The sequence below is a fragment of the Neofelis nebulosa genome, chromosome 3 (assembly GCF_028018385.1).
Source record: "Neofelis nebulosa isolate mNeoNeb1 chromosome 3, mNeoNeb1.pri, whole genome shotgun sequence".
In the NCBI taxonomy this organism is placed as follows: Eukaryota; Metazoa; Chordata; class Mammalia; order Carnivora; family Felidae; genus Neofelis; species Neofelis nebulosa.
The window spans coordinates 54369724-54393992 of NC_080784.1; the positions used below are offsets into that span (position 1 = coordinate 54369724).

Consider the following 24269-nt stretch of genomic DNA (forward strand, 5'->3'; position numbering starts at 1 on the left):
TGGATCAGTTCTAGCAGTATTTTGGTGGAATTTTTTTCATGTAGAGTATCATGTTATCTGCAAAGAGTGAAAGTTTGACTTCCTCCTGGCCGATTTGGATGCCTTTTATTCCTTTGTGTTGTCTGATTGCTGAAGCTAAGATTTCCAATACTATGTTGAATAACAGTGGTGAGAGTGGACATCCCTGTCTTGTTCCTGACCTTAGGAGGAAAGTTCTCAGTTTTTCCCCTTTGAAGATGATATTAGCGATGGATCTTTCATATATGGCTTTTATGATATGAGGTATGATCCTTCTATCCCTACTTTCTTGAGGGTTTTTATCAAGAAAGGATGCTGTATTTTGTCAAATACTTCCTCTTCAGCTTTTGAGAGGATCATATGGTTCCTATCCTTTCTTTTATTGATGTGATGTATCACATTGATTGTTTCACGGATATGGAACCAGCCCTGCATCCCAGGTATAAATCCCACTTGGTCGTGGTGAATAATTCTTTTAATGTATTGTTGGATCTGGTTGGCTAGTGTCTTGAGGATTTTTGCATCCATGTTCATCAGGAAAATTGGTCTGTAGTTCTCCTTTTTAGTGGGGTCTGTGTCTCATTTTGGAATCAAGATAGTACTGGCTTCATAATGAGTTTGGAAGTTTTCTTTCCATTTCTATTTTTTGGAACAGAGTCAAAAGGTTAGGTGTTAACTCTTCTTTAAATGTTCAGTAGAATTCCCCTGGAAAGCCATCTGGCCCTAGACTCTTGTTTTTGGGGGAGATTTCTTATTACTATTTCCATTTTTTTACTGGATATGGGTCTGTTCAAATTTTCTTTCTTCCTATTTCAGTTTTGGTAGTTTATATGTTTCCAGGAATTTGTCCATTTCTTCCAGATTGCCCATTTTATTGGCATATAATTGCTTACAATATTCTCTTATTATTTGCATTTGTGCTGGGTTGGTTGTGATCTCTCCTCTTTCATTCTTGATTTTATGTATTTGGGTAGTTTCCTTTTACTTTTTGATCAACTGGCTAGGAGTTTATCAATTTTGTTAATTCTTTCAAAGAATCAGCTTCTGGTTTCATTGATCTGTTCTACTGTTTTTTTTTTTGTTTTTTGTTTTTGGTTTTGATAGCATTGATTTCTGCTCTAATCTTTATAGTTTCCTGTCTTCTGCTGGGCTTGAGTTTTATTTGCAGTTCTTTTTCCAGCTCTTTAAGGTGTAAGGTTAGATTGTGTATCTGAGACCTTTCTTCCTTTTTTAGGAAGTCCTGGATTGGTATATACTTCCCTCTTATGACCACCTTAGCTCGGTCCCAGAGGTTTGGGGCTGTGGTGTTATAATTTTCATTGGCTTCCATGTACTTTTTAGTTTCCTCTTTAACTTCTTGTTAGCCCATTCATTCATTAGTAGAATGTTCTTTAGTCTCCAAGTATTTGTTATCTTTCCAAATTTTTTCTTATGGCTGATTTCGAGTTTCATAGCGTTGTGGTCTGAAAATATGCACAGTATGATTTCCATCTTTTTGTATTTTTTGAAGGTTGACTTGTGTCCTACTATGGAACCTATTCTGGAGAGTGTTCCATGAGCACTGGGGAAGAATGTATATTCTGCTGCTTTAGGATGAAATGTTCTGAATATATCTGTAAGTCCTTCTGGTCCAGTGTGTCATTCAAAACCATTGTTTCCTTGTTGATTTTCTGGTTAGATGATCTGTCCATTGTTGTAAGTGAGGTGTTGAAGTCCCCTACTATTATGGTATTATTATCAATGAGTTTCTTTATGTTTGTGATTAATTGATTTATATATTTCGGTGCTACACATTTGGAGCATAAATGTTTACAATTATTACATCTTCTTGGTGGAAGATGTATATATCATATATACATATATGTATATATCATATTAATTATGATATAATTATAATATAATTAATATAATGCCCTTCTTCATCTCTTGTTAGAGTCTTTATTTTAAAATCTGGATTGTCTGATAGAAGTGTGGCTACTCTGGCTTTCCTTTGATTACCATTAGCATGATAGATGGTTCTCCATCCCCTTACTTTCAATCTGAAGGTGTCTTTAGATCTAAAATGGGTCTCTTGTAAACAGCATACAGATGGATCTTGTTTTCTTATCCATTCTGTTACCCTATGTCTTTTGATTGGAGTGTTTAGTCCATTGACTTTTAGAGTGAGTACTGAAAGATATGAATTTATTGCCATTGTGTTGCCTGTAGAGTTGGAGTTTCTGGTGGTGTTCTCTGGTCCTTTCTAGTCTTTGTTGCTTTTGTTCTTTTTTTTTTTCATCTTTTCTCCCCTCAGAGAGTCCCCCTTAAAATTTCTTTCAAAGCTGGTTTAGTGGTCATGACCTCCTTTAATTTTTGTTTGTCTGGGACACTTTTTATCTCTCCTTCTATTTTGTTTTGTTTTGTTTTGTTTTTTTAAATTTTTTTTAACCTTTATTGATTTTTGAGACAGAGAGAGAGAGCATGAATGGGGGAGGTTCAGAGAGAGAGGGAGACACAGAATCTGAAACAGGCTCCAGGCTCTGAGCTGTCAGCACAGAGCCTGACGTGGGGCTCGAACTCATGTACTGTGAGATCATGACCTGAGCCAAAGTCGGACACTCAACCGACTGAGCCACCCAGGCGCCCCTCTCCTTCTATTTTGAATGACAGCCTTGCTGGATAAAGAATTCCTGGCTGCATATTTTTCCAATTCAGCACATTGAATATATTCTGCCACTCCTTTCTGGACTGCCAAGTTTCTGTATATAGGTCTACTATTTACCTGATCTGTCTTCCCTTGTAGGTTAAGGACTTTTTTTTTCCCCTTGCTGCTTTCATGATTCGTTCCTTGCCTGAGTGTTTTGTGAATTTGACTATGATATGCCTTGTTGATTGTTGGTTTTTGTTGAATCTAATGGGAGTTCTCTGTGCTTCTCGGATTTTGATGTCTGGGTTTTCTCCAGGTTAGGAAAGTTTTCCACTATGATTTGCTCATACAACCCTTCTACCTCTTTTTCTCTCTCTTCATCTTCTGGGACACCTATGATTCTGATGTTATTCCTTTCAAATGAGCAACTGAGCTCTCTAATTCTTATATAATGCTCTTTTGCCTAAGTTTCAATAGTTTTTTCTGCTTCATTATTCTGCGTAAGTTTGTCCTCTACATCTATGATTCACTGCTCTGCTTCATCCATCCTGGCCACCGTGGCATAAATTTGAGATTGCAGCTCAGCTATAGCATTTTTTACTTCATCCTGACTAGCTTTTACATCTTTTATCTCTGTAGAAAGGGATTCTAATCTGTTTTCAACCCCAGCTAGTATTCTAATTATAGTGATTCTAAATTCTGGTTCAGACATCTTTCTTGTATCTGTGTTGATTAAGTCCCTGGCTGTCATTTCTTCCTGTTCTTTCTCTTGGGGTAAATTCTTTTGTTTCATCACTTTGAAGGAAGAAAAGGAATTAAAGAGTAACCAATAAAAATTAAAAAATTTAAAACAATACCAAAAAATCAAATAAAAGCTGCTGGATCCCAGGAGTGGTTTGGTTTGGTTGTTGAAAGAAGCTTGGTAGATTAAAGAAGAACAGGAAAGATAAGAAAAGAAAAGAGAGATGAGGGTGAAGCTGCCTCCACCATCTTGGAGATGGGCGATGGCTATGGTTCTTCTGCTAATGCAAACAACAAAATGGGCACATTAGTCACTGGAGAGAGGTTATCATCACTGTATCTGGTGACCAAAGCTACACAAGAAGCGAGGGTGTCAAAGCCCAGTGCGACAACACTGATAGCTTCTGCCTGCTGGAGCAGCAGAAGTGAAGTGACTGAAAACTGGAAGGATGGTGCAGTCCTATTCCACCTACGGCTGCAAGATCCAATATAAGGATAAGCCTGTTTCTTTCCACAAGTTTCCTGATTCAAGACCCAGTCTTTGTAAAAAATGGGAGGCAGCTATCAGAAGAAAAAACTTTAAACCCACCAAATATAGCAGTATTTGTTCAGAACACTTTACTCCAGACTGCTTTAAGAGGGAGTGCAACAACAAGTTGCTGAAAGAGAATGCAGTGCCCATGATATTTCTCCGTACTGAGCCACGACAAGAAGGAAGATCTTCTGGAGCCACAAGAACAGCTTCCCCTGCCTCCTTTAACACCTCCCATTTCCCAGGTTGATGCTGCTATTGGATTACTAATGCCTCCCTTTCAGACCCCTGATAATCTCTCGGTTTTATGTGACCACAACTATACTGTGGAGGATACAATGCACCAGAGAAAAAGGATTCATCAGCTAGAACAACAGGTTGAAAAACTCCGAAAGAAGCTTAAGACCACACAGCACTGATGCAGAAGACAAGAATGACAACTTGAAAAATTAAAGGAGGTTGTTCACTTCCAGAAGGAGAAGGATGACATATCAGAGAGAGGCTATGTGATTCTACCAAATGACTACTTTGAAATAGTTGAAGTGCCAGCATAAAAAAAATGATATTTATATTGGTTTTTAATGGGCAAAACCACACACCTTCTTCTAGCCTATAAAGGAGTTTAATTTGAAAAAAATAACACTTGATTACTTGTATAAAAACAATTCAGAATTAAAAAAAATTAGATATATATTGTAAAATTACCAATTTTTTGTTTGTAATTTCAGGGTTTTTACATTTTAACAAAATATCTTAAAAATTATACTCTAACCTCAGAACTCCAATGTAATTTGGTTTTAAATTGAGGAGTTTTGTTTTTTGAGTATTTATAGAAATGTAAAAATTGAAAGTAAAGTGAATGAGAACAGTATATAGCAAGGATGATTTAAGTTTAAAATGTAAAATTAATGCAGTTTATTAAAAATTTAGTTACATTATAAATCAGAAGTATAAGTCAGATCATGGGACATAACTTCTCAGAATATATATATTCTTATTCACATATTCTTATTTGTAAAGTCAGAAGATCTGTTTATCTTTCTTAATCACTTGTGAAAGATGAATTGACAAGTCAATACATAAAAAAAATTGGTTGTCTTCAGAGCATAAAATGAAGAGTCATTCTATACTTAATCAATATGGTTACATAACTTTATAAAGTATGAATTTTTTAAAAAGTGGGCCCATCTTTTTTTTCCCCACTGTCTAGCATTATTAAATTAGAAGAGTATTTCCAGTGGAAGAGACATTCTTAATTAAATAAAGTAAGCATTGTTATTAATAAAGTAACAAAAACGGAGGCCTGATCCATAGTATGCCTTTTTCTTTCACTGCCCCCAAGCTAAGGAGCATCTAGTTTCCAACTGTAGTTATATCTGTATCCAAATCTCTAATAAATGTGTTGTGTAAGTAGAGTTTGATTTGTACCGTAATAGGACTAACTGGTTTTGGTCAAGCCTTCACATAAAAAAGGAATTCTTCACTTTTAACACAAGTTAGGAATGATATCCCATTTACTTAAATGAGTGATTTATATTCCAGAGCAACCTAATGTGTAGTGTTTATTTTACTGAATGTTAAGATTTAAACACTGAAGTTTCTGTTCAAACTATGAGTTGTGTTCTGACTTTGTGAGAAGTTTTAGTTATATATTTGAAATGAAAATATGTTCTGACTAAACAAATACTGCCTTAGGAATTATCTACTTAGATTTACAATAACTGTTCCAATTATAATTATTTTATATTTCAAAGTATACTGACATAGTTGAAGAGTAACAGGCCTTTTTAAGGCAGTATTAAAAATCTGAAACAATGACATTCAGAAGTGTCTTTTGTAGATGTAGATTCCAATCTAATTTACTACTATCCTGCCAGTGGATAATACTGTGATTTTTTATGAACCAGTATTTCAAAAATAGAAATTATGATCAAAAGATTGCTTGACGTTATGTTGTCTGATAACATTTAGAACTAACTCTAATGAATCAGAAGACTTTCTCTAGTTATTCGTGAATCTCATCCCTGTTTTGGAAAATAGTTTTGTTACCTGGATTTCATGCCTAGACACTAAAGTTTAGGTTTTTTCTTATAATTTTTGGTATTCCCTTTAAATCTCCATGTCTTTCCAAATCCTTTCTTTACAATTTTATGTTAAAGAACTTGAGATATTTAAGCTGCCATGTTTCCCACAGTTTATACTTTTTTGATTGCATACTTTTGGAGAATTCAACATGTTCTTGTGTCCTTCATATTTTGGCAGATTGCCAGCTAGGTTCAGAGACTGGTTGATTCCCGGAGCTAGCTGTACTGTAGTTGGTGTTGTGTGTAGGTGTTTGGTCAGGAGGGCGCATAATGTCTAGTTGTCTCTCTTTTGGAGATAATAGCAGCTATTGATGCACAATGGCTACAGTCATTAATACAATGGGGGTTGCATACTGGAGATACTGTAATTATATAATGTCTTTCATTGTTGTAATATTTTGATAGACACTTTTTAAAAATAAAGAGACACTTTCTTTAATCTATTTTTGTTTTTTAACCACTTTATTATGCTATGACTGATATACGAAAAGCTATACATATTTGATATATGCAACTTGATATGTTTGGGGGCAGGTCTATACCTGTAAAACCATCATCATCATTAAGGCCATAGACCTAGCTATCAACTACCAAAATTTCTTCCCATCTCCATTATTATTACTGTTGTTGTTGTTGTTGTTGTCGTCATTATTGTAAGAATACTTAGTGTAAGATCTATCCTCTTAGCCTCTTGTAAGTATATGATATAGTATTGTTAGTTATAGTACTCTGTGTGTAGTGGAACTTCAGAAGTTATTTATCTTGTGTAATGAAACTTTGTACCCTTTAGCCAACAACTTCCTGTTTTCTGCACCAGCCCCAGGTAACAATGATTCTATTCTCTGTTACTATTAGGGTGACTTTTTTAGATTCCATATATAAGTGAGATCATGCAGTATTTGTCTTTCTGTGTCTGGCTTATTTCACTTAGCATAATGTTCATCCATGTTGTCACAAATGGCAAAATTTCCTTCTCAGAATAATGATTTATTTTCTGTATGTATCACATTTTCTTCTTGTGTGTGTGTTTTACCTTTATTGAGGAATGATCAAGAAAAATGGTATAATTTAAAATGTATAGTGCAATGTTTGGATACAATATACGTTATGAATTGATTACCACCACAAGATAATCAACCTACTCACCATCTCACATAGTTACCTTCTTTTTTTGGGGGGGGAAATGGGGGAAGATCACTTGGGATCTACTCTCAGCAAATTTCAAGTATATGGTACATTACTGTTAACTATGGTCACGATGCTCTACATTAAGTCTCTAGAACTTGTTCGTTTTATAACTGAAACTTTGTACCCTTTGGCCAAAATATGTCCATTCCCCTTGCTCTCCTCACCCTGGCAACCACCATTATCCTATCTACTTCCTTGAGTTCAACTTTTTTATAGTCCACAGGTAAATGAGATCACACAGTATTGGTGTTTGTGTGTCTCGCTCACTTGACTTAGCATTCTGTTCTTCAGGTTTGTCCATATTGTTGCAAATGGAATAGGTTCCTTTTTTTTCTTCAAATTTTTATTTAATTCTAGTTAGTTAACATATAGTGCAATATTGATTTCCGGAGTAGAATTTAGTCATTTGTCACTTGCATATAACACCCAGTGCTCATTAAAACAAGTGCCCCACTTAATACTCATAAGGCTGAATAATATTCCTTTATATATAGGGGCACTGGGTGGCTCAGTTGGTTAAACATCTGACCTTCGCTCAAGTCATGGTCACACAGTTGTTGAGTTCAAGCCCCGTGTTGGGCTCCATGCTGACAGCTCCGAGCCTGGAGCCTGCTTTGGATTCTGTGTCTCTGTCTCTCTCTATCCTTCCCTGCTCTCACTCTGTCTGTCTGTCTCTCTGTTTCTCAAAAATAAATATTCCTTTATAAATGTACACACCACAGTTTCTTTCTTTGTTCATCAACTGACTGACAGACACTTATGTTGTTTTCATATCTTGGCTAGTGTGAAAAATGCTGCAGTAAACCTGGGGGTACAGATATCTCTTCAACATCCTGATATTATTTCCTTTGGATATATGCTCAGAAGTGGACATACTAGATCATATGGTAGTTCTAATTTTAATTTTTTGAGAAGACTTCATATTGGGTTTCATAATGGCTGCACCAATTTACATGCATACCTAAAGCATACAAAGGTTCCCTTTACTAGATGTATTTTCAGTCTTTTTTTGTTTGTTTTTGTTTTTGATAACAGACATTGTAGCAAGTGTGGGGTGATATCTCACTGTTGTTTTGTTTTTTTAATTAACATTTTATTTATTTATTTATTTATTTATTTATTTATTTATTTATTTTAGAGAGACAGAGAGAGAGCGCCCGTGCACGTGTGCACACATGCATGCATGCAGGGAGGAGCAGGGAGAGAGGGAAAGGCACAATCTTAAGCAGGTTTCATACCCAGTGTGGAGCCCAACTTGGGGCTCGATGTCAAAACTGTGAGATCATGATCTGAGTTGAAATGAAGAGTAAGATGCTTAACATCTGAGCACCCCAGGCGCCCCTCATTGTGGTTTTGATATGCATTTCTCTTATGATTAGTGATAGAGAACACCTTTTTTGTATTCCTCCTGGTTATTTGTATATCTTCTTTGGAAAAATATCTATTCAGATCTTTTGCCTGATTTTAAATTGGTTTATTATTATTTTTGGCTATTGAGTTGCGTGAGTTTCTTATATATTTTGAATATTAACCCTTTATTGAGTATTTTCTCCTATTCTGCAGGCTGTCCTCTCAGTCTCTTGATTGTTCCTTTTGCTGTGAGCTTTTTAGTTTGATGCGGTCTTACGTGTCTAATTTTGCTTTTGTTGCTTGTGCTTTGGTGCATATCCAAGATATCATTGCCAAGAAGACCAATGTCATAAAGCTCTTCCTCTGTCTTCTTCTATGAATTTTATAGTTTCAGGTCTCATGTTTGAATCTTTAATCTATTTTGAATAGATTTTTCTCTCTATATACATACTGTTTTGCATGTGGCTTTCTGGTTTTCCTAACACCATTTGTTGAGGAGACTATCCTTTCTCCACTATGTAGTCTTAGAACTTTTGTGAAATATCAGTTCACTGTATCTGCATGGACTTATTTATGGGTCCTGTATTCTCTTCCATTGGTCTACAGGTCTTTTTATGCCAGTATCATTTTAAAAAATTATTGTAGTTTTGTAATATATTTTGAAATTAGGAAGAGCACCTCCAGCGTTGTTCTTCTTGCTCAGAATTGCTTCGGCTATTCACAGACTTTTGTGGTTTCATCTGACTTTTAGAGTTTTTTTCTTCCTTCCTTTCTTCCTTCCTTCTTTTCATTCTTTCATTTTCTTCTATTTAAAAATTTTTAATCTTTGTTGTAAGTATTTCTTTAAACAGTATTTTAGTGTTGTTTTTCTCTTTCTGTAAAAAATGACATTGGGATTTTTATAAGGACTTTATTGAATCTGTAGATTGCTCTGGGTGGTATGAATATTTTAACAATATTCTTTCAACCCACAAACATGGGATATTCTTCCATTTATTTGTGTCTTCTTTAATTTTTCATCGATGTTTTGTAGTCTTCAGTGTACAAATCTTTCATCTCCTTGGTTAATTTGTATTCTTAAGCATTTTATTCTTTTGAAGTTATTATAAATGGGATTGGTTTCATAGTTCCTTTTTTGAATAGTGTTGTTTGTGTATAGAAATGCAACAGTTTTTGTATGTTGGTTTTGTGTTTTATAACTTATTCAGTTCTTTTGTTACTTCTAAGAGTTGTAGGTGGTGTCTTGGGGTTTTCTACATACAATATCATTTCATTTGTGCATGAGGATAATTTTTTAAAATTTGGATACCATTTATTTCTTTTATTTGCCTAATTGCTCTGGTAAAGATTCCTAGTACTATATTGAATAGAAATGGCAGGAGTGAGCATCCTTGCCTTGTTCCTTATCTTAGAGGAAAACTTTCGGTTTTTTACTGTTCAATATAAGTGAAAAATTTCTTTTAACATTTTTTTGTAAGGCATTTCTACTAGTAACACATTCCCTCAAGTTTGTTTGTCATAGATATTTTTTGTTTCATAAATCAGACAGAGAAAGGCAAATAATATATGTTATCATTTCTATGTGGAATCTAAAAAAAGCTGATTTCATAGAAGCAGAGAATACAGTGGTGATTACTAGGGGCTAAGGGGTAGGGAAAATGGGGAAATGTTGGTCAAAGGGTACAAACTATCTTATAAATTTGTACTGAAAGCTGAGCATGATGTAATGGGCTAAAGGAATTGAGATAAATAAATCTTTAGTGTGAGATTTTCTGTTTCTCTTGCTAGGGGTTAAGCTGTTTTTACTTTTCACTTTAACAGTAGCTATTAGAAGTGAAAATTTCTTCTGATTTCTTTGCTTTTATATTCCCAAATGCCTTTGGATTTACCTCAAGATGACTTCTTGAATAAGGTCTGAGACACGCAGTTCTTCCAGTTGTATTCCCCTTTTGTAATATTTTGGTGTGGGGGGCAGAGAAATCATTTTATAGTCCTATGATTAGATATCAGTTGTTAGTGATACTGTGCCCCTTGAAGGGCTATGACCTTCACAAATTGTTTCTCAGTACTCCCCTCTCCCATCCTTAGGTGAGACAAGAGTCTAGAGGAGACTGGAGTTGGGCATTTTCCTTCCCCCATGTGGAAACCTAGATCAGGCTAGAGTTGGGTATTTCACTTTCACCTGGTCACTCTGGCCCTGGTAAAACCTCAGTTGGTTAGGTTCTGGTGATATAGTTTCTTTTGAGGGCAGGCTTTGTTAAGAACAGATTCATCTGGGTATATTTCAAAATGACTACTCTCATCTCTTTCTGCTGGACCTATGAAAGGATTTTCTTCCTAATAATCATTGTAAAAACCTGTTAGCACTCCAGGAAGTAAAATTCATAGTAGTGTGAAAGCACCCCTAAGACTTTTTTTCTTAATTTCTAGGTTTTAACTCTCGAATTTATATTGAGTTTCCTGAAATTTGTCAATTACCCTGGTACTTGTTCTCATGGAAAATGCACATGAGCTTCTGTCCTGGTAAGTTTTAATTCTCTGTATCCACTTTTCTATCTCTCTAATTATGGGGGCTGTGGTTTGCTCTGTGACTTCAGTTCTCTGAGAGACGAAAGAAAGAGTTGTTGGCTTTCAGTTCATTCCGCTTTTCTCTTTCTGTGAAAATGGCAGTTATGGTTCTAAGCTCCTTACATGGTAAACCAGAAACCAGAAGAAAGTTTCCCAAACAGTTTTATTTTAGTAAAAAAATTATTTATTTATTTATTTTGAGAGAGAAAGAGTTAGAGAGAGAGCAAGCATGAGCAGGGAAGGAGCAGAGAGAGAGGGATAGGGAAACGCACAAGTAGGCTCTTGAGCTGTTAGTGCAGGAACCTGATGTGGGGCTCCATCCCACAAACCGTGCAATCATGACCTGAGCTGAAGTCGGACACTTAACCAACTGAGTCACCCAGGAGTCCCAAGTCTAATATTGTTTTTAAAGAACTCTTCAGAAACCCAAGAAATATAATTTACATATGCACTTTTACAGTGGACTGATTGCTGAAATTTATATGAGCTGTTGCAATGAATTTATAGAATATATTTTAATGTATTTCTATCTACTATATGTAAAAGAATTAAAAGTTTAGGATTTTAGCAAGTATATGATAATGATTCACCTGTTTCACAAATAATGAGAGCACAGAGCTTATATGCTTGTCATGTTTATAGAAACTGGAGTATACAGTGAATAAAAAAAATTCTTGGGGCGCCTGGGTGGCGCAGTCGGTTAAGCGTCCGACTTCAGCCAGGTCACGATCTCGCGGTCCGTGAGTTCGAGCCCCGCGTCGGGCTCTGGGCTGATGGCTCGGAGCCTGGAGCCTGTTTCCGATTCTGTGTCTCCCTCTCTCTCTGCCCCTCCCCCGTTCATGCTCTGTCTCTCTCTGTCCCAAAAATAAATAAAAAACGTAAAAAAAAAAAAAAAATTCTTACTGTCCTGGAAAGGGGGTAGAAATGAAAGAACTAAGAGGAATAAATTCCAAGCATACATCTTAAAGATGATGGTTTGCTGAAGGTTAATAAACTGTTTAAATTCTTTCTGTAATGGCAGATTCTGGCAAATATTTATAGTAAGGAAAATCAATTTTCCAATAATTAGCTTTAAATATGCTCAAATGTTGGAATGAAAATTCTGTTCACTGGCTGGACCAGGGAAGTCTGCTATAGAAAGTTTTTTCATTGTTTCCTGTTTGTATGTGTCTTTCAGCCTGGAGGGAGTCTCTTTTAGGCAGCATGGAGATGAATCTTTTTTTTTTTTTAAATCAATGTAGACCTCTTATGTCTTTTGATTGGAGCATTTAATCCATTTACATTTTAAGTAATTATTATACTTAAATGTATTTACTGTCATTTTATTAATTGCTTTCTGGTTGTTTTGTAGTTCTCTTTTCCCTTCTTTTTCTCCTGCTCTTTTTCCTTGTGAATTGATGACTTTTTTAGTGTTATACTTGATTTCCTTTATTTTTTTGGATCTACTATAGGTTTTTGGTTTGTGATTACCATGAGGTTCATACAAAGCATCTTATGTATATAGAGGTCTATTTAAAGTGGATGATTACTTAAGTTCAAATATATTCTAAAAGAACTACATTTTTACTCCCCATTCTATATTTTGTGTATATGTTACATTTGACATCTTTTATTTTGGGTGTCCCTTAAGTAATTATTGTCGATATTATTGATTACTAGTTTTGTCTTTTAATATTCATACTGGCTTTATAAATGGTTGGTTTACTGACTTTAGTATATATTTGCTTTTACCAGGGAATTTTTTTTCCATTCATAATTTTCTTCTCATTACGGCCTTTTTCTTTCCACTTAAGACCTTTCAACATTTCTTATAAGTCTGATTTAGTGGTGATGGACTCCTTTAGTTTTTGCTTGTATTTGAAATTCTTTATCTCTCTTCCAGTTCTGAATTAAAATCTTTCCATGTAGAGAACTCTTGGCTGGAACTTTTTTCCTCCAGCACTTTTAATATGTTGTGCCACTCTCTTCTGGCTTACAATGTTTCTGCTGAAAAGTCTGCTTATAACCTTATGAGGTTTCCTCTGTATGTAATAAGTTGTTGCTACTTTTAAGATTCTTTCTTTCTATCTTTAACTTTTATCATTTTATTTATTTTTTAAAAAAAATTTTTTTTTCAACGTTTTTTATTTATTTCTGGGACAGAGAGAGACAGAGCATGAACGGGGGAGGGGCAGAGAGAGAGGGAGACACAGAATCGGAAACAGGCTCCAGGCTCCGAGCCATCGGCCCAGAGCCTGACGCGGGGCTCGAACTCACAGACCGCGAGATCGTGACCTGGCTGAAGTCAGACGCTCAACTGACTGCGCCACCCAGGCGCCCCTAACTTTTATCATTTTAATTATAATGTGTCTTGGTTTGGGTCTCTTTGGGTTCATCATATGTGTAACTTCCTGGGAATCTGTATGTTTGTTTTGTTCCTCAGATTACGGAAGTTTGCGGCCATTCTTTCTTCAAATAAGTTTTCTGGCCCTTTCTTTTTCCTATCTGGTTCTTTGTAATGCAAAAGTTATTACATTTGATGTCCCAAAGGTCCCTTAAGTTATCTTTATTATTATTATTATTATTATTTTTCTTTTTGCTGCTCTGTCTGGATGAGTTCTATTGCTTGTCTTCTAGCTCTCTGATATGATTTTCAGCTTCACCCAGTCTGTTGTTGAACCCCTACTATATTTTTTAGTTCAGTTATTGTATTCTTCATCTCTATGACTTCTGTTTGGAACTTTGTTATATTTTTTATCTCTTTGTTGAGGATCTTACTGTGTTTATCCATTCTTCTCCTGAGTCCACTGCACATCATTATTATCATTACTTTGAACTCTTTACCAGGTAGATTTCTTATTTCTGTTTTATTAATGCTTTTTTTTTTTTATGTTTTATCTTGTTCTATCATTTGGAATGTATTTCTCTGTCTCCTCATTTTCCCTGGCTCTGTTTGTTTCTATTTATTGGTCAGATTAAGTACCTTTCCTAGTCCTGAAGGAGCAGCCTTTTTTAGGAGATGTCACTTGGAGCCCAGGAATGCAATGTCCTCTGACTATTAGAGTTGGCATGTTCAAAGGTTTTCTCCTATGTGGGCTGCACACACCTGTCTGCTGTTGTGGAGTGTGTATGTGGTAGAAGGGTGGGTGGGGCTGCGACCCATAGTTGCACTATGGGATTGGGTAGGGCTGGTGTCAGCCTGACTGTGACACATGGCTGTGTTGGGACATGGAGGTGGGCTGAACCATTGCCTGACCCAGCTATGTATTTGTATTACAAGGATTGGTAGGGTTCTCAGCTGGTTATGCACACTGTCTCCCGAAAGTTAGAAGGATAGTTTCAAAATGTCACATGCCAGTGCCAACCTTAGCAAGTTAGAATGAGGTCACAAATATGGCATCCACTAGTGTCTCTATCCCTGGGAAAGTTCTGGCAGGCAATTTAAAATTAATAACTAGATTTTCTTCACATATGGTTTAGGCTCTTTTCATGTTGTTATTTTTGCCTTGGCTCCCAGGGTGAGCAAGTCTGCCATAAACCCTATAAGAATGGGTTCATATTCCCTAGAGTTCAATGGTTTTCCTGGACATATTTCACATTGGTTTTTCAAAGACTAGTATTTAGGGGGCTTGTGAAAAATCTAAGGGTTGTAGTCCCTGATGTGGAGCACACATCCCTTACTTCTCAGGAAAAAATTCCATATTTTTGAGATCTCCCAATTGTGGATCACCACACCCAGGGTGGGGCTTACTTGGCCAGATGATGCCCTGCCTTTCCTACCCATCTCAATGCTGTTCTTTTTGTCCTTTGTTGTGGATGCTCTGTTCAGCCAGTTTCCTAGTTTTTTTCAGAAGAAATTATTCCATATATGGTTGTATATTTGTTGTATCTTTGAGATGGAGTAAATTCAGGATCTTCCTTTGCCACCATTTTGAACTAAACCTACATTTTTTAGAGATATTGTGAATGAGATAATTTTCTTTATTTCTTCTGCTGATATTTAGTTGTTGTGTATAGAAAAGCAACTGTTTTGTGTATTTTGATTTTTTTTTTTTAATTTTAGAGAGAGAGAGTGGGGGAGAGGGGCAGAGGGAGAGAGAAAGACTCTCAAGCAGGCTCCATGCTGAGCATGGAGCTCAATGTGAGGCTCAATCCCACAACCCTGGGATCATGATCTGTGCCAAAATCAAGAGTTGGACGCTCAAACAACTGAGCCACCCAGGCACCCCTGTATGTTGATTTTATATCTTGAATCTTTACTGAATTTGTTGATTAATTCCAAAAGGTTTTGGCTGAGTAAGGGTTTGCTCTATGGTTATATCACCTGCAAATAATGACAATTTTACTTAACCATTTCAATTTGGAATGCATTTCATTTCTTAGTCTTGCCTAATTATTTTAGTTAGGATTTTCAGAACTATGTCGAATAAGAATAGTGAGAGTGGAAACTCTTGTCTTATTCCTGATCTTAGAGGAAAAGCTTTCAACCTTTTATAGTTGAGTATGATATTAGCTGTGGGTTTGTCATATGTGGTCCATATTATTGTCCTTCTATACAAAATTTGTTGAGGGTTTTTATCATTAATAGATGTACTTTGTTGGATGATTTTTCTGCATCTATTGAGAATATCATATGATTTTTGTCTTTCATTGTATTAATTTAGTGTATTATATGTATTGATTTGGATATGTTGAACCATATTTGCAGTTTAGGAATATATCTCAGTTGATCATGGTGTAGCATACTTTTAATGTGTTGTTGAATTTAGTTTGCTAATATTTTGTAGAGAGTTTTTGCATCTATATTCATCAGGAATGTTAGACTGTGGTTTTATTACTTTTTTGTAGTGTTTTTACCTGGCTTTGGTGTCAGGGTAAATCTGGCCAGATGAAATGAGCTTGGGAGTGTTCCCTCCTCTTCAATTTTTTGGACAGTTGAGAAGAATTGATGTTAAGTTTTCTTTAAATATTTGGTATAACTCACCAATGAAACCATTTGTTCCTAGGGTTCTTTGTGTGGAAGGTTTTTGATCACTGATTCAATTTTTTATTTATTATTGGTCTGTTCAGGTTTTCTATTTCTTCCTGATTCAGTTTTTGTCGGTTGTATGTTTCTAGAAATTTATCCATTTTTTCTAGGTTATCCAACTTTTTGGCATATAATCATTCATAGTGAATGATCAATGATACAATTATGATCCAATGATTTCTGTGGTATCAGTTCCAATGTTTGCTCTTTCATTTTTTATTTTATTTATTTAAAACCCCTTTTTTCCTCCTTAGGTAGTCTAGATAAAGGTTTGTACATTTTATACTTTCAGAAAAACAACTCATTTCACTGATATTTTCTATTTTTTTTCTGGTGTCTATTTTATTTCTTTCCACTTTAGTCTTTTTTATTTCCTTCCTTCAGCTGACTTTGGCCTTAGTTTGCTTTTCTTTTTAGTTCTTGGATATAGAGTGAGCTTGTTTATTTGAAGTATTTCTGTTTTCTTTTTTAAAAAATCATTTTAAGGATAGTTTACATTTGTTCCAGGTGTATGAACAGTGATGCAACATCTCTATACATTGTGCTATGCTTGCCACAGGCGTAGCTACCATTTGTCACCATACAATGCAGTTACAATATCTTTGGCTATATTATCTATGCTGTGACTTTTATTAACGTGACTTACTCTTTCCATAATTGGAAACCTGTATCTCCCACTTCCCTTCACCCATTTTGTCCATCACCCCTCCCCCTACCATTCCCCTTCTCTCTGGAAACCATCAGTTTGTTCTCTGTATTTACAGAACTGATTCTACTTTTTGTTTACTCATTTGTTTTATTTTTTTAGATTCTACATATGAAAGAAATCATATGGTATTTGTCTTTCTCAGTCTGACTTATTTCACTTGGCATAATAATCTATAGGTCCATCCATGTTACAAATAGCAAGATCTTGTCTTTTTTTTTTTTTAATAGCTGTGAAAATTTCGTGTGTGTGTCTGTGTGTGTTTGTGTGTATTTACATATATCTCATATCTTCTTTGTCCATTCATCTGTTGATGGGCCCTTAGGTTGCTTCCATATTTTGGCTATTATAACTAATGTTGCAATAAACATAAGGTTCATATATCTTTTCAAATTAGGGTTTTCATTTTCCTTGGGTAAATACCCAGTAGTGAAATTACTGGATCATATAAGCATTCTATTTTTAAATAGAATTAAAACATATTGTTTTTCAAAGTGGCTGTACCAATTTACATTTCCAACAACAGTGTTATGAGGGTTTCTTTTTCTCCCTATCCTTGCCAACACTTGTTATTTCTTATCTTTTTAGTTTAGGCTTTCTGACAGGTATAAGGTGATATTTCATTGTGGTTTTGATTTTCATTTCCCTGATGATTCATGCTCTTGAGCATCTTTTTCATGTGTCTGTTGGCCATTTGTGTGTCTTTTTTGGAAAAATGTCTATTCTGGTCTAATTTTTAACTAGATTATTTGTGGGTTTTGTGGCATTGAGTTGTGTAAGTTCTTTATATATTTTGCATATTACCCCCTTATCAGATACATCATTTGCAAATATCTTCTCCTTTTCAGTAGGTTACCTTTTTTTAAATGTTTATTTATTTTTGACAGAGCACAAGTGGGGGGGGGTTAGCAATTAGGGGAGAGAGGATCCAAAGTAGGCTCTGTGCTGACTGCAGCAAGCCTAATGTGGGGCTTGAACTCATGAACCATAAGATCACGACTTGAGCTAAAGTCAGACGCTCAACTGACTGAGCCACTCAGGTGCCCCCAGTAGGTTGCCTTTTTATTTTGTTGATGATTTCCCTCAGTGTGCAAACCCTTTTTATTTTGATATAATCCCAATAGTTTATTTTTACTTTTGCTTCCCTTGCTTTAGGAGACACACCTAGAAAAATATTGCTATGGCTGGTGTCAAAGAAATTGCTGCCTGTGTTCTCTTCTAGGATTTTTATGGTTTCAGGTCTCACATTTAGTCCTTAATCTATGCGTTTATTTTTGTGTATGGTGTTAGACAGTGGTAGTTTCATTCTTTTGTGTGTAGTTGTCCAGTTTCCCCAGCAGCATTTATTTAAGAGACTGTCTTTTCTCTGTTGTGTATCCATGCCTCTTTTGTCATAAATTAATTGACAATGTAACTGTGGGTTTCTTTCTGAGCTCTCTATTATGTTCTCTTGATCTATGTGTCTATTTTTGTACCAGTGCCATACTGTTTTGATTACTGCAGCTTTATAATATATCTTGAAATCTGGCATTGTGATATTTCAAACTTTATAGTTTTGTTTCTCAAGATTGTTTTGGCTATTTGGGATTTTTGGTGGTTCTGTAGAAGTTTTAGAACTAGTTTTTCTAGTTCTGTGAAAAATGCTGTTGATATTTTGATAAGGATTGCACTGAATCTGTGGATTGCTTTAGGTAATATGGAAATTTTAACAATATTAATTCTCCCAATCCATGAGCATGGTCTATCTTTCCATTTGTTTATATCAGCTTCAATTTGTTTCATCAATGTTTTATAGTTTTCAGAGTACAGATCTTTCACTTCCTTGGTTTAAGTTTATTCCTAGGTATTTTATACTTTTTTTGTGGAATTGTAAATGAGGTTGATTTTTTTTATTTGTCTTTCTGCTACTTTATTAAAGATTGTATGTTAGGAATTTATCAATTTCTTCTAGGTTGTCTAATTTGTTGGCATATAATTTTTTATAGTATTCCTTTATAAGCTCATATGGAACCACAAAAGACTTTGCATAGCCAAAGCAACTTTGGGAGACAAAAACAAAGCTGGAGGCATTCCACTTCCTGATTTCAAAATATTACAAAGCTGCAGAAAGATTTAATTTTGGAAAGATGTCCTCTTTCCTGAAATTGACCTCTAGATTCACTGCAATCTTCATGAAAATTCTTACTGAATATGTATGTGTACTTGAATACCTTATTCTTAAATTTATGTGGACATTCAAAGGGGCAAGAATATTCAAGACACTCCTTGAAAAAAATGTAGATATGTTTCTCTACCATATATGAAGACATTATATATTGTCATTAATTAGAATAGTATATTATTTGTACCAAGAAAGACAAATGGAACAGAGTAGGTAGCCTAGAATATATACTAGATTTATGACAAAAGGGCACTGTAAGTCATTGAGAAAAAAGTTTTCTCCAGAAAAATTTTTGGGTCAATTAGCTACATATATGGTAAAAAACAAATTTAAGAACAAATTTGACCCCAATTTCATGAAAATCAATACGAGGTGGAGATTTACAATCTAAATTTGACAGGAGAATAATAAACCTTTTGGAAGATAAAGAAAAGCATTTTGGGGGCGCCTGGGTGGCGCAGTCGGTTAAGCGTCCGACTTCAGCCAGGTCACGATCTCGCGGTCCGTGAGTTCGAGCCCCGCGTCAGGCTCTGGGCCGATGGCTCGGAGCCTGGAGCCTGTTTCCGATTCTGTGTCTCCCTCTCTCTCTGCCCCTCCCCCGTTCATGCTCTGTCTCTCTCTGTCCCAAAAATAAATTAAAAAAAAAACGTTGAAAAAAAGAAAAGCATTTTGAAGAGGATATTCAGAGAATATCTTTATGGCCTTTAGGTGAAAAAGGAACACAAAAAGCCCAAGGTAAAATGAAGTCTGATGAATTGGACTTACATTAATATTGAAAATTCCTTTTTATACAATAACATCATAAAGGGGGTAAAAAGGCAAGCCATAGAGCAGAAGATATTTACAAAGCACATAATAAAGCATTTGCATCCAGAATTTATAGTGCAACCCTACAGATCACTGAGAAAATATCAAATAGCTCAATGAATAATGAAAAAAATACTTGAAAGGTACTTTGAGAATTGATATTAAAATGGCCAAAAACCAAATGAAACTGTCTTCAATTTTATTACTAATATAGAAATTTAAATGTAAAGTAGACTCTGTTACTACCATGCATATACTTGAATGGTTATAACTTAACACCTTGATCATATAAACTTACTGGGGATGTGGAGCAGTCAGCGCTGTTCTTTGCTGCTGAACATAGTGTGAATTTGATCAACTACTTGAGAAACTCTTTGGCATTATTTGCTAAAGTTGAAGATATACATGTTCTATGACAAAACTTTGATTCCTAGTTATATACCTGATAAATAGGTGTTCACATATACAACAAGAATCATTTAGGGATCAGCATAATGCTGGCTTCATAGGATGAGTCTGGAGGTTTTCCTTCCCTTCCTATTTTTTGGAACAGCTTGAGAAGGATAGGTGTTATCTCTGCTTTCAATGCCTGGCAGAATTCCCCAGGGAAGCCATCTGGCCCTGGACTCTTATTTGTTGGGAGATTTTTGATGACTGATTCAATTTCTTCACTAGTTATGGGTCCGTTCAAATTTTCTATTTCTTCCTGTTTGAGTTTTGGAAGGGTGTGGGTGCTTAGGAATCTGTCCATTTCTTCCAGGTTGTCCAGTTTGTTGGCATATACTTTTTCATACTATTCCCTGCTAATTGCTTGTATTTCTGAGGGATTGGTTGTACACTCTTATGTGGATCCTGAGAAACTTAACAGAAGATCATGGGGGAGGGGAAGGGGAAAAGAAAAGTTACAGAGAGGGAAGGAGACAAACCATAAGAGACTCTTAAAACCTGAGAATAAACTGAGGGTTGATAGGGGTTGGGAGGGAGGGGAAAGTGGGTGATGGGCATTGAGGAGGGCACCTGTAGGGATGAGCACTGGGTGTTGTCTGGAAACCAATTTGACAATAAATTTCATATTAAAAAAATAAAGTTCTTAGACAACTAATGTTAATTGTATGCATAGTCCCGTGCTCATTGTGGGGCTTCTGTTTAAAAACTCAAATAAAATGGGGCCTATGGGATAAAAAAAAACAATCGTTTATCAAGAATTCATAGCAGTGATAGTATTTATAGCAGTCAAATCCTGGAAACAATCTAAATGTTCATCAATGGTAAAATGAATAAATTGTGGCATATTACTCTGAACACTATATAGGAATGTGTCATATACAGCAACATAGTTGAATTTCATACATGTCATATGGAGTAAAGTAAGCCAGATACAAAATGTACATACATACTTTCATTTATATCAATTTTAAAGCAAGGTGACAAAACTAAACAATAGTGTATCCATATATGTGCTTAGGTGCCATAATCCTAATATATGTTCTTGTGGCCAGAGTCCTAATGTTTGGTTGTCTACCATTTTTCTAGATATCCTAGGCATAAATCTGTATTAAGTGTAAGCCAATGATAGTGTTCTCTATTTCTCTTCCAGCAATTAGTTTGGGGGTGGGTATGTAACCCATTTCTGGGGAACTTGAGAGAAAGTGTTCCTTGTTGGTATGAGAAGAAATGCTTTCCTTTTACTCTAGTGTAATGTGGTGGGTCCGGATATGATTTCTAGAACAGTGGCAGCTATCTTGAGGCCATGGGAAAAGCTAGTTAAGGATAAATCTGACACTCTTCAAACACATGATGGTATAGATGATCTGCTGCATTAGCCAATTTCAGAATTGTCTGACCTTCAGGTTTCTTGTGAGTAATAATATATTTTCTTTATTGTTTAAGCCAATTGAATTTGAGTTGTTTGTAGATGGAACCTGGAAACCCACTGGCACAGCAAGCATTTCCAGTAAAATATTTAAAAAAACCCCACAGAATGGGAGAGAAGAGTTGCTAACCTATATGTGATAAACGTTTAGTGTCCAGAATATATAAAGAACTGGCAACTCAACAATAAAAGACAACCTAATTAAAAAATGAGTAAAGGATTTGAATAGAAGCTTTTACAGAGAAGATATATAAATGGCCAATAAAACATGAAAAGATAAAACAGAATAAACTGAGGGTTGATGGTGGGTGGGAAGGAGGGGAAAGTGGGTGATGGGCATTGAGGAGGGTACCTTTTGGGATGAGCACTGGGTGTTGTATGGAAACCAATTTGACAATAAATTTCATAAAAAAAGGATGACAAACATCATTAAATTGCAAATTAAATGCAAATTAAAACTACAATGAGATATTGCTACAGCAACTAAGATAATGATAATAAAAAGGATGGACAATAGCAAATGTTGGTGAAGATGTGGAGAAATTGGCTTTTTATGCATAGCTGGTGGGATTGTAAAAGGAAGCATGCAACTGTGGAAAATTGTTTGATAACTTCTCTGAAAGTTAAACATAGTTATTGTATAGCACAGTAATTCTATCCCAAGTTGTGTACCCTAGAGATGTGAAAATATATCCACACAAAAATTTGGATGTAAGTGTGCACAGCAGCATCATTCATCATAGCTCCAAAGCAACCCAAATGTCCAGTAACTGATGAATAGATGAATGAAAGGTAGTGGATCCATGCAATAGACTTCCATTCATCACTTGAAAGAAATAAGGCATTGATGCATGCTACAACTTGGATGAACTCTGAAAAACGTGCTAAGGGAAAGAAAAAGACTCTAAGGGTCATATATTGTATGACTACATCAAACCAGGTAAACTAATAGAGACAGAAAATAGATTAGCAGCTTCTAGGGTCTGAGGAGAGGGGAGGATGGGTAATGGCTGCTAGTGAACATGGAGTTCCTTTTTGGGGTGGTGAAATGTTCTAGAACTAGTGGTGATGGTTGTACAACTTTATGAATACGTAGGAAACCACTGACATTGCGGACTTCAAAAGAGTGTGTTGTATATCATGAAAAATACAAATACAAATAAACAAGAACAATGAGGGAAATCTTGAATTGTTAGCTATTAAAATGTGCTCTGAGGCAATGTGTGCCTCAGAAAAGATAGATAAGTCAATAGATAATAATGTAAATCCCAGTTGTAAATCCAATAATTAATATATTTTTATTATGTAGTATTAGTGGATTTAAAAATTAACTTGGGAAGGTTAGATTGATTATTCAATAAATATCCCCTGTATAAGTGGTAATTTGGATAATTGTTAAGATGGGATCTTAATTCCCATCATACACAAAGCAATTTCCACTGAGGCCTTTACCTTCATCTGTGATCAGAGTTCTGCAACCCACAGAGTATGACGGGGCAGCTTCCCCTTCACCCTTGGCCATTCTAATCACTACTCACTTTCCACTGTTTTGATTCCCCCAATCTCCTCTGTTCTGTGAACATCCTCTCACCATCTTTGGATCAAATGACAGTCCTCAAGTTAGAGTTCACAAACAAGTGAAATCACTGAAAGGAACCACCTTATGAATCTGCCCTTCGCATCCATCCAACCCTCCATTCCTGTGAGGGCCAATGCACTCCTCTCTCACATTGTGTGGTACAATCTGCACCTGTCTAACTCTTAGGAGATTTTGTATTCTCCTTCATTTATATTTTCATGTCTTTGTAATGAAAGGCTTGCGTCTTACCTTGAGGAACTATGGACAGCAAGGCAAGGACTCCAAGGATGGAATGCAAGAGCCTCATGTTGAATAAGCCAGTTAGAGAGAATCAGTAGCTGGGATGAAGAGAACTTCTTCGTGTATTTAGTACTCAAGAGATGAGTTGCCGTATGCTTATTGAACCTTTTAGTAGCAGGAACATTTCTGTGTTCCAATGAGCCTTCATATCAGGAGACAGCATGCAACGGACAGGACTATCGGTCATTCAAAGTACATTTGTCAAATGTTGACAGGGTGTAGATGAAGATCATAGGATGCAAAGCACTTACAGAGAAGGAGCAGCTATGGTGAAGGCAGAAGAGATAGTCTGTGAAAAATCATTGTCTTATGGTTACTGACAGAACTGTAAAGGTTAAGGCATTTACAGAGTTAAAGTATTCAGTTTATTTCCCAACAACGGGAAGAGACACTAGTATAACAGCATGTCTATTTATTAATATTTTTTGAGTCTGTATTAGCAGACTTAGACAATGCAATTACATTTGAAACCATACACAGACTACTGAGACATAGAAAAGCTTCTGCTTGATTGCCTCTCTGTCCACCCGACCAAATTAAATCAACTAATGTTTATATCTAAAGTCCTAGTGAATACAAATTGTTTACACATCACAGTTATATGCAATGTGAGAGGAATCAAAGAGGAAGAGCACACCTTTGATGCACTTAGGACAGCAAGTAATATAGAAAAATCAATGGCAATGCAATATGAACATATGTCTGGCAAAGTGGCACAAATTACCTCA

General features: G+C 35.7%; 1 protein-coding gene and 1 pseudogene across 1 annotated transcript in view; one reads left to right on the forward strand and one right to left on the reverse strand.

The window, feature by feature from the left end:
• Positions 1 to 23548, reverse strand: part of LOC131506099 (beta-defensin 43-like) — a 28003-nt gene extending 4455 nt beyond the window's left edge. The window contains exon 1 of the mRNA XM_058719700.1: positions 23491 to 23548. Coding sequence (XP_058575683.1) covers positions 23491 to 23548 — 58 coding nt within the window. The remainder of the gene's footprint in view (positions 1 to 23490) is intronic.
• Positions 3835 to 4488, forward strand: LOC131506098 (THAP domain-containing protein 1-like; annotated as a pseudogene).
• Positions 23549 to 24269: the final 721 nt, after the last annotated feature.